The following is an 8796-nucleotide window of genomic DNA, read 5'->3' as shown; positions in this document are numbered from 1 at the left end:
CGAGCCCCCCAGTCCAGGCCAGGGAGCCGCGCGACCCACTGGGTGTCAGGGGCCTGGTGGAGCGGGACCGCGCCCTCCGGCCTTTGAGAGGTGGCCGAGGCCCAGTGGAGCCGTGCTGGATGGGGGGCGGGCCTCCCGCAGGCCTCCCCTCTCAGGGGCCCTGTGCCCCCATCACGAGCCCTCGTCGGGCCCCCCATGGGGCACGGTCAGCTGTTCGTAGGTGGGCAGCGCGTTGCTGGGCAGGAAGAGCTCGGGGTTGATGGAGCCGCCGCTTGAAGGCTGGACGGCCTGGGCCCCTGCTGTGCTGGGGGGCCGGCCCACAGGGGGGCCTCCATTCTGCAGTGCGAGCAGCTGGTGCAGCATGTCTGTGATGAGCACCAGCCTCTGGTCCAACTGAGTTACCTGTGGGGACAGGAGCAGAGGTGAGCCGGCGGCAGGGCAGCGGCGGGGCGGCCTCGGGTCAGGGCTCCCTGAGGGTGGGCGGGGCGGCCTGTTTATGGAACACGCACGTGTGTGTCTGTGGCGTCTGTGGCACCTGTGCGTGTCTGTGTGTGTGCACACGCGTGCCCTGAGGAGTCTTGCTCAGCAGCCCTCGCCTGAGACCGGGGTTGAGTGGCTATCTCTGCCGAAGGGCTCCCGGTCACAGGGCGGGGCTCCTCCTCGACCCACTCCCCTCCACGCCTCCAACAGGGCTCGTGCCCCAGGCCGTCCCCTCGTCCCAGCCCTGTTCCCGACTCACTAGAGGACTCACTAGTCCCTGGAAAACCCAGACCCTATCCATGCCAATGCCCAAGGGTCAGCCAGGGCCACATCCCCACCGCACTTCTACCAAAGCCTTTCCTGCATTGAACACAGGGTTGCCCAGCCCACAAGGTGGAGTTGCCCATGAAACTGGAGGGCAGCTGGAGGCAGGATGGACCTGGGGCCACAGGTGCTTAGCAGGTGTGGCTGATGGCCAGAGGGGGACGGGGCTGATGTGAGCCCGGCGGGAAGAGGAGGCCAGGGCCCTCCAAGCAGGGGTGGGGAACAGAACATGACCCCAAGTGGGCCAGACTGTGGGGGGAGGCACGGCTGTCCCCGGGGCCTGTGGCACCCTTGGGAGCTGTTCCGCTGTGGGCTCCGTCAGAAAATAATATCCACTCTGGGGACCTGGAACCCTGGGGAGCCTTGGAATGGCAGAGCAGGGAGAAGAGGCAGCTGGATGGTCAGGGATAAGGGCCAGGCCCCAGGAGCACTGAGCTGCCCCGTGGGAGAGCATGTCTGGGGGTGAGAGCCCCATGGCGGCTCGGCCAAGGCTCAGCGCGGGGCCGAGCACAGGCAGGCGGAGCTGGCTGGGGCCGGCCGTCCACCTGGACACACGCGGGATTCGAGATGTAGGCAGTGTGTGCCATCGCGGCCAGACTCCCGGGCACCCATCTGGGCCCCCTGCCCTCCATAGTCTCCCCACCGCGGGGCCGCATGGAGCTGGGTGCCGGCCAAGCGGGTTGGCCCTGGGAAGACAGTAGGGTGAGGAGGCCGTGGACCCTGTGTAGCCAGGTCCCAGGGGGCCCAGGTCAGGCTTCCCGGGGCTGGGGGCAGGCCATAGCCTCCCTCCTGTGGGGGACACTGAGTCAGGGGGAGGAGCGGGGCTGGCTGGGCGGGGATGAGAGGACAGGTCTCTCCCGGGGCCCCAGGAGAAGGGTCTCATTTGGGGTCTCTGGTTGGGACCGCTGCAGCCCCCACCCCCAGGTTCCTTGTTGGGAAGACCTGTGTGCCGTGGAAGGGTGGTTCATGAGGACTAAAGCAGACACTCCTGGGAGGGGGCCCAAGCTGGGGGTCCAAGCTGGGCTTAGAAGAAGCAAGTGCTCCTGGGAGAGGGGCCAGAGGGGCCTATGGCGGGGACTTGCCCACCATCACCTCCAAACCCTGCCCTTCTCACTGGCCCAAGATTGCTGGGCCCTGCTGCCGGCAGGACTGGACCCCCAGTCCCAAAGCCGCCCTGGGAGATCCGTCGGGAGGACCCTGGGTGCTCAGTAGCCTTGAACGAGCCTTGCACACGGCTGGTCCGGGCAAGACTTCATGTTGCTTCACTGCGCGGGCCCCAGCTTGGGTATTGATTGGTTTGGCCTCAATTAAAGCCCCAAATACATGACGGAAGAAAATCTGTGGTTTCATACATTTTCACTTTACGGCGCTTGAGCATCAAAAGTGCCCAGAAAGGCAAGTGGGTCTGGAAGCCTCCATGGGGGTGTTCTCGGGAAAAGAGGAAATGGAAGGAGGGCTGGGATTCAGGAAGGGGTGGGGTCCTGGGCCTGGCTGGAGAAGGGGCCCGTCCCAGGGGCTGTCAGCGCGGGCGAGCTCGCCCTTGAGGTCTCCCGGGGCCCTTCTTGCTGCCCTGGGCCCTCGGGTGCCAAGCCCACCTTGGCCCCTTGGGCTGCTGCTCACGTCAGGGGGGTTTCGAGGGGCTTACTGGCATCTCGGTTCCACTAGGCAGACTGCTGGGGACTTGGGGGAGCTGGGATCTGGGTCAGAATCCCAGAGTCAGCCCAAAGCCTGGGCCTCCCTCCTTCTCATACAGGAGAGGAGTGGGTCTGGGGAGGAGTGTGAATTGTCACAGCCGGTGTGATGGGAGAGACAGTGGGTAAGTGGGGAAGCGGGGAAGCTGGCCGACACACCCAGACCCTGCCAGACCCTCCCAGCCATCACTCCATCCCCCTGGTTCTCCAGCCACCCTCTGGGCGCCCCTGCAGGGTCCTCTGGACACAGATCCTCTCCTTCACTCGCCGGGTCCAGCTTCAGGCTGTGGTGACCAGCAGGTGGGCCGGATCCCCCGCCCTGAGCCAGGCCCCCTCCTAAGGCTCCATGGGTGAGCCCGTACCACCTGGGCCTGCCTGCTGCTCGCCGCTGGCCCCCTGAGCCCACCCCGCCCTGCCTGCCCTGCACAGTGGCCGATGCCCCGGCCCCGCTGTGTGGGGTGAGCCTGGCCAGGCGGGTCTGGGGGCCACGTGAGGTGCTGCCCTAAGCCCTGGCTGAAGGGTCTCCTGCCTGGGCCCCAGTTTCTCAGCTGAGAAGTGGGGGATCCTGCTCCCCCCTGGAGGGTTTTCTTAAGGATGGAGCAGGACAGGCGTGTAGGAGCCTGTGCACACAGGTCAGCGAGCAAGCCTCGCTTCTCCAGGCTGAGCGCGTCCCAGGGAGATGGTTCCTGGTCACCTCCCTGCCCGCCTCCACCCCTGGCTCTGAGCAGAGAGCCTGTATCTCACTTCATATTTGATGGCGAGCACTTTCTGAGCAACTTCACTTTGACTTTTCACTTTCATGCATTGGAGAAGGAAATGGCAACCCACTCCAGTGTTCTTGCCTGGAGAATCCCAGGGACGGCGGAGCCTGGTGGGCTGCCGTCTACGGGGTCACACAGAGTCGGACATGACTGAAGCGACTTAGCAGCAGCAGCAGCAGCAGCAGCTGCGAGCACATTGGAAAAGACCCTGATGCTGGCAAAGATGGAGGGCAGGAGGAGGAGCAGGGGGCAGCAGAGGATGAGACGGTCGGATGGCATCACCGACTCCATGGACAGGAGTGTGAGCAAGCTCCGGGAGATAGCAGAGGACAGGGAAGCCCATCGGGCTGCAGTCCACGGGGTCCCAAAGCATCGGGCACGACTGAGTGACTGAACGACAGCGGTGAGAACGTCAGCCGGCTGGAGGGAGCGGCCTGAGCCGGGCCCCTGCTGCAGAGAAGTCACCGGTCCAGGCGGGTGCCCAGGGCAGGCGCCGCCACCTTCAGCGGGAAGGCAGTGCCTACTGTGGGCACGGGGCGGCGTGCCCCAGGAACCACGGGGGCACATCAGTTTGGGGGATCTTGAGTCTCGTCACTATTTGCAATTTGATAGTGACTAAAAGGGCAAGGCCAACAAAGCGCCCTTGTTCCCTGCCTCAACTCACCAAATTAATAACCATAAGACGACTCACGGCCCTCGGAAGAGAAAAAAAGCAATTAGAATAACAGCCAGTTCGAAAGCCCCGGGCGGCTGATGATCAAACCCAAGGCGACGGGCTCCCTGTTTGATGTGGTTATGAATTTGTTTTCAAAAGAAAATGTTGAAAAAGAGTCTTTCAAGGGACATTTTGCAGAACCTGCTCGGCCCTGATCCCAGCTCTGGACCCGCCAGTGGTGCCGGCCAAAGATGGGCGGGAGACGGGCCGTGACTGCCTGTGGCTCACGGGGAGGAGCCCCAGGCCCTGGGGGCAGCTTGGGGGGCCAGGGTCCCTTTGGGGCCATCTGAAGGCGGGGTGGGGCTCCTCTCGGGACAGCCCAGGACCCTCTGCGGGGTCACGGGACACAAGTCCTCTGGGCGCTCCCTTTGTCTGCACCCTCTCCTGGACCGACGGTCACGGAGCCGTTCTCAGGGGGCGATGCTCAACACCAGGCATTGAGCTGGACGCATCCAGCTGGGCTGCAGAGAGCTGGGGATTCCAGGTAGGTAAGGAGGCGCGGGGGAGCCTGAAGCCTGGCGAGCCCTGCCCAAGCACAGGGATGGGCCTGCGGACACGGCCGTGATGCTCAGGCCCACTCCATCTTCCGGCAGGCCTCCCGCCATGGCTCTAAGCCCCCTCTCCCCGCCCCCTCCACAGACCGCAGGGAGGTTGGGAGCAAAAAGTCGGGGGCAGGGGCACAGAGGGGCTGCCGCCGGCCTGGCTGCCTTCCCCCTTGCGCCCTGGCCGCAGGCCTGCACGGCCCAGCACTGCCGAGCTCACAAGCCGCTGCTCCCAGCTGCCCCTGAGCGCACAGGCAGGTGACCCAGCGGAGGCCCCGAGGCCTTGAACTTCTGGGCGTGGTTGAGGGGCCCGGTTGTGCCCACCCAACAGTGGGGCAGGTCTGGAGACCCACGGCAGGGGTGCTGAGCCCGCCAAGTGGGGGACTGTCCAGCCAGGAAGGGAGCCCCAGGCTGGCGGGCTCAGAGCAGAAGCCCACCTGCTCTGCGCGGGGCTAGAGTCACACCCCCAGGTCCCCTGGGTGGGCAGCTCCCCCCTGCTGCCCCTCGCACGCATACAGTTAGTGAGAAGCCCCCAGCACGGGGCAGGACGCGGGGCAGGACTCGGGGTGTGTCGAGTGCCGCTTGGCGGACGAGGGGCCCGCGCTTGCCCCTACTAAAGAGTCTGGCCGCAGCCTCGGACGTCGGGCCCCACTGGACACGGGAAGGACTCAGTCTGAGAGGGCGACCCTGCCCCTCTGGGCCTAGCGGCTGCAGAGTGAGTTTCAGGCCGTGGTCCCAGGCCCATCCCCCACCCCCCGCCCGGGACTCCTGGGTTCTCTGTCCCCATAGAATGCCCTTTCTCCCCCCGCCCCGACCCTGGCCCTCATTCTGCAGCCTGGTGAGGGAGGGGAGTAGGTGTCCCTGTGACCTACAACCTTTGCCCCCGTGCCCTTCGGTGCATGCAGGTAACGCTGAGCACCGACGTCAAGGGCAGGGGGTGTCACTGAGAGAGAGCAGCAAGGAGAGGGGCACCGGCTGCAGCCCTGGTGTCCTCTGGCCCTTCCCCACTGACCAGGACGGGAGGCCACCCTGCTGTGACCACTGTGGTCTGCTGACCCCTGAGCCTGGGTGCACAGGCTCAGGCCAGGGACACACCCAGGACCCGCACGCGCGGCCCTACGGGGCCTCAGGCCTGAACACAGACCGTGAAACCACGGCTTCCCTGCCCTTCTGCTGAGGCCCCTGCCTCTCAGCACCCACCCTGTCCCTTCCATTCTCATCTCAGCACCCACAGCTCCACAGCTCCCAGCCCAGGCCAGAGTGCCGATTTTATATGCTAGGACTATTGCAGTAGCCTGCCAGCCGGCCTCCCCCTGTAATGTGCTTCTACACGGCAGTTCTTCTGAAATACAAACCCGCTCACATCACACACCCTCCTGAGCTCCCATCTCACTCCCGGGAGAAGCCTGAGTCCCTCATGGCCCCAGACCCGTCTCCCTTTGCTTTCTGGCCTCCAACCCCCAACCCTTCTTTGGGCTTCCCTAGTGGCTCCTGCAAGGCGGGAGACACTGGAGACGTGGGTTTGATCCCTGAGTTGGGAAGATCCCTTGGAGGAGGGCATGGCAACCCACTCCAGTATTCCTGCCTGGAGAATCCCATGGGCAGATGAGCCTGGTGGGCTATAGTCCATGGGGTTGCAAAGAGTCGGGCACGACTGAACGACTTAGCACGCACTCACGCGTGCACCCACCCTTGTTCCCTCCTCGCTGACTCCAGGCGACTTTACTGGTCCTTAAACACGGTGGCACGTGCCTGTGCCAGGCCTGGCCTTTTCTCCTGCTGCTCGCCCGCCTGCATCAGCCACCCCCACCCTCAGATCTCACCAGAGGCACTGATCTGAGGCCCTCTCCCTCCTCTGCCACGGCCTTCCCCTTGCCCGTACTTCCTCCAAGGCCCTTGGCGTGGGGTTACGTCTGCCCGTCCTCGTCTGTGCCTCCCATTAGAATTAGGCCCCAGGAGCCCTGCTCCTCTGTTGGTCTGGCTGGCACACAGGGGCCCCGTTCACACGTGTGGAACAAACACGCTGGAAGCTCCCCGGCCCAGAGCCTGGACCCCAGAGTCCCCAGGAGCCCTCCTACCAAGGAGGAAGCGGGTGGAGGTGCAGGGTACCCACCGCCTGGGCCCAGCTGTCCCCGGAGGTCCCTGCCCAGTGGCAGCCAGACCTGGCCCCAGACCACGCACGGGGCCTGTGGGTCCTGCTCCCGGCGCCGGGCCTCCCCGACTCCTTGGGGCTTGGGAACACCCCTCCCCCATGGCAAGAGCGCGGGAATAACGCCCATAAATCACCCTTTCGTTAGAGCCCATGGGGCTGGCTGGTCTCACAGAGCTGGGTATGAGTGGAAATAGATCACAGCGCTTCATAACGTTGTGATTTATGGCAAGAGATGGTGTAATTGTGTTTATGACTTTGTCTTAGTGCTTTAGCTCTTGGAGAAAAGTCAGCCATCGTTCTAGCTGCTGAGGTTTTACTGCCCGTCCCCAGGGCGGCCAGTCGGCCGGCCGAGCTCTTGGTCCGGTGGCACAAGGCGCACCCAGGTGGCCCAGGAGATGGCCTCGGAGCCGGGCCCATGGCAGCCGGGCCGGGCCACGGTGTGTGCCCTGTGGTCCGTGGGAGGCCCCCACATGCATTCTGGGTGTGTGGGCCCCACGGCAGTGGGGCAGGGTCCTCAGGAGGGCCTGGGCAGTAGACAGGCTCCTGGGCTCATGTTCTGCCTCTGCCTCTTCGGTGGGATGACCTTGACCTTGCCTCCCCGAACTCAGTTTCCTCATCTGTAAAATGGGCATGTTGGTTGAGTCTCCCTCAGGAGGATGTTGTAAGGATTAACTGAATGAACACAAGAAACCGCTGGAAAGGGGAGTTGGCATCCAGCAAACACGGATTAAGTCTCCTGTTGACCACTGTTGTAACTACTGTTAGCAATCTGCATGTGTGCAGCGTGGCCTGAGGGCTGGTTGGCATGTGTGTGCACAGACGTGTGTGCACAGATATGTGTGCACACGAGTGCTCCAACTTTATAAGACCAGGGAGACTGAATGTGCAAGAGTGCCTAGGCCGTCTTCACACAGTTCCTTTGCACAAGACCACCAGATCATTCCCTGAGCTGCCCAAGGGTGCACGTGTATCTGTCTGGACCTCGGGCCCCTGGGCCTTGGCACATGCCACGGAAGTGAGCACGCTGGCACTAGGCAGTGAAGCTGCTGGGAGGGGGCCGCTCAGAGGGCGAGCTGTGCCGCTCAGCACAGGGACTGCCTGGGGGCCAATCGAACTCTCCTAACTGGGAGACAGGCCTCTGGGACCCACGGTCACCAACACACCAGCCCTTCTCCTGTTCCCCAGGGTCTTCTGTTCAGGTGGAGTCCAGGCGGGGGTGAGCCTTGGCCAGAAGATGTGGGCGATGGGGCAGCCATTGTGCCCTGACCCCTGGAACGCGTGCCTTGGTTTGGCCTCACGCATCAGCCAGGGTGGGCATTTCAGAGGCTGCAGACTGAGGACTGTGTCCCAGCGGGTCCTGCAAACCTCTCACTCTTCTGCCTACAGGGCGGCAGCTGGTCTGAGCCATCACCCGAGTCAGTCACCCCTCAGCCGGGTCCTTGGCACAGCATGGCCAACGACCTGGTCACCCCCAGACCCCTCTGGGGGCCTGTGTGTCCCTGGTTGGCCCTTGCAGACCACCCCTTAGGAGGACAGGCTGCTTCCCTCTGAGAGATGGCTGTGATGGGAGCAAGACCCTTCTGCCTGCCCCACAGACACACACTTGCCTGGGGGCAGCCCCACAGGTGCCTGGGCTCTGCTGGGGATGCCCCAGCAGTGACTCGGTCCAGCTTGACCATTGAGTGGGGTGGACCTTGGGATCTCTATCATAAGCCACGCCCACCTGCCCTGTGCTCATCCACCAGGACAACCTCGCCTGCCCTCCACACCCAGCCCAAGGACCCCCACCTGCCTGCACCCGTCCACGCAGACACCCTCAGCACTGCAGCCCAGCTCTGCGTGCTCCCCGAGGCCACTCCGTCTTCACTGGTGAGCAGGTCTCACAGCACCTTGGCCCAGCAGGTTCCAAAAGGAACTCTGACTCGCCCTGGGCCTGCCCACGTCTCAGAAAGGGGCGCCGACACCACACAGAGAAGCATTGGATCCGCCTGGCGCTCACCCATGCCCGACCTGTTCTCTAGGGCACACGCTCTGAATCCAGCCTCCCGAGCAGCCCCTGCCCAGTCCAGTGGCATCCCCGGCCAGCGCTGTTGTGATCACCTCTACTGGACTTGTCCACCTGCCTCCTGTT

General features: G+C 64.1%; 1 protein-coding gene across 1 annotated transcript in view; it reads right to left on the bottom strand.

Moving 5' to 3' along the window:
- Nucleotides 1-6: 6 nt before the first annotated feature.
- KCNQ1 (potassium voltage-gated channel, KQT-like subfamily, member 1) overlaps nt 7-8796 on the bottom strand; it is a 326604-nt gene continuing 317814 nt past the window's right edge. Inside the window, exon 23 of the mRNA XM_010837806.1 lies at nt 7-402. Coding sequence (XP_010836108.1) covers nt 172-402 — 231 coding nt within the window. The 3' untranslated portion in view covers nt 7-171. The remainder of the gene's footprint in view (nt 403-8796) is intronic.

Source organism: Bison bison, unplaced genomic scaffold (assembly GCF_000754665.1).
Source record: "Bison bison bison isolate TAMUID 2011002044 unplaced genomic scaffold, Bison_UMD1.0 scf7180017864080, whole genome shotgun sequence".
In the NCBI taxonomy this organism is placed as follows: domain Eukaryota; kingdom Metazoa; phylum Chordata; class Mammalia; order Artiodactyla; family Bovidae; genus Bison; species Bison bison.
The sequence above is the reverse complement of the archived record's forward strand: the minus strand, read 5'-3'. Positions and strand labels throughout refer to the sequence as shown.